Below are 1,226 nucleotides of genomic sequence, written 5' to 3'. Positions count from 1 at the left end.
ACCTCAGCCACTTTCTTGAGAGTGGTTGGCTCTGAACTTATTCAGAAGTACCTAGGGGATGGGCCCAAACTCGTGCGGGAATTGTTTCGAGTTGCTGAAGAACATGCACCGTCCATCGTGTTTATTGATGAAATTGACGCCATTGGGACAAAAAGGTAAAGTTTCTCATGCTTATTTTGCCTTGTTTAGAGGGAACACCGCATAGTTCTTCTCTTGAGAATGAACGATCTCGGGGGGCTCTCTCTGTGGCCACAGTTCTTACCGTGCGTGGTCTTCCATGGATGCTTTAGGCCCTGCTCTCCCAGGAGCCAGGTCACAACTGCCCAGGAGCTGTGAACGCCTGGAGATTGGTCAGTTGTGAATAACCGTGTATTGAGCACACACCCTGAGCCAGAGCCATCTGGACTCTAGGGACACAGCTGTGAGCACAACAGTCTGCCCTGGAGGAGCTCACAGTCAGGTTGTAGGGATCAGACGACAAACATGGAAACAAAATAAATGATAAGTTTCAGGCACAGAAACTGCTATGAAAAAATATGATCTGTAACTTGGCTGACGGGGAGTGTCTTAGTCCATTTGTGCTGCTGTAACAAAATGCCTTGGGACTGGTATTTTGTATAAAGAATAGAAAATGTATTTCCCACAGTTCTGGAGGCTCAGAAGCCCAAGATCAAGGCGCTGGCGTTGGTGTCTAGTGAGGGCTGCTCCCTGCTTCTGAGATGGCACTTGTTCTGCAAAGGGGACAAATGTTCAGGAGACAAACGGAAGAGCAAAAAGGGCCTATGCTAGTTCCCTGCAGCATTTTTATAAGGAATACATGCTGTACAAGGCCTTTTTTAATAAGGAACTCACGCAGTTATATAAGGCTCTGCCTCATGCCTTTAGCCCTTTCCAAAAGGCCTCATCTCTTAACCACCCAGTAGGGATTAGTTTCAACACATAAATTTGGGGAAATACATTCAGACCATGGCAAGGGGTGCTGAACTTGTTTTTTTCTGAGCGTAATTGAGGGAGTGCCATGTGAGTTAAACAGGAATGTTTGTTAAGGTGTTTTGTCACAATGAGGTCTTTGCTGTAATTCCTCTTGAGCAGGCAATCAGTTGGGTCTTCATTCCTTCCCTTTTTTTCCCCAAAGATATGACTCCAATTCTGGTGGGGAGAGAGAAATTCAGCGAACAATGTTGGAACTGCTGAACCAGTTGGATGGATTTGATTCTAGGGGAGAT

At 46.1% G+C, this 1,226-nt stretch overlaps 1 protein-coding gene across 1 annotated transcript in view; it reads left to right on the top strand.

Annotated features, from left to right (window-relative positions):
- PSMC1 (proteasome (prosome, macropain) 26S subunit, ATPase, 1) overlaps positions 1-1,226 on the top strand; it is a 19,990-nt gene that overhangs the window by 11,365 nt on the left and 7,399 nt on the right. Inside the window, exons 8-9 of the mRNA XM_011949797.1 lie at positions 1-155; positions 1,136-1,226. Of these exons, the coding sequence (XP_011805187.1) occupies positions 1-155; positions 1,136-1,226 (246 nt within the window). The remainder of the gene's footprint in view (positions 156-1,135) is intronic.

The sequence above is a fragment of the Colobus angolensis genome, unplaced genomic scaffold, assembly GCF_000951035.1.
Source record: "Colobus angolensis palliatus isolate OR3802 unplaced genomic scaffold, Cang.pa_1.0 Scaffold3, whole genome shotgun sequence".
NCBI classification, from domain to species: Eukaryota; Metazoa; Chordata; class Mammalia; order Primates; family Cercopithecidae; genus Colobus; species Colobus angolensis.
This window is presented reverse-complemented; position numbering and strand designations above follow the sequence as displayed.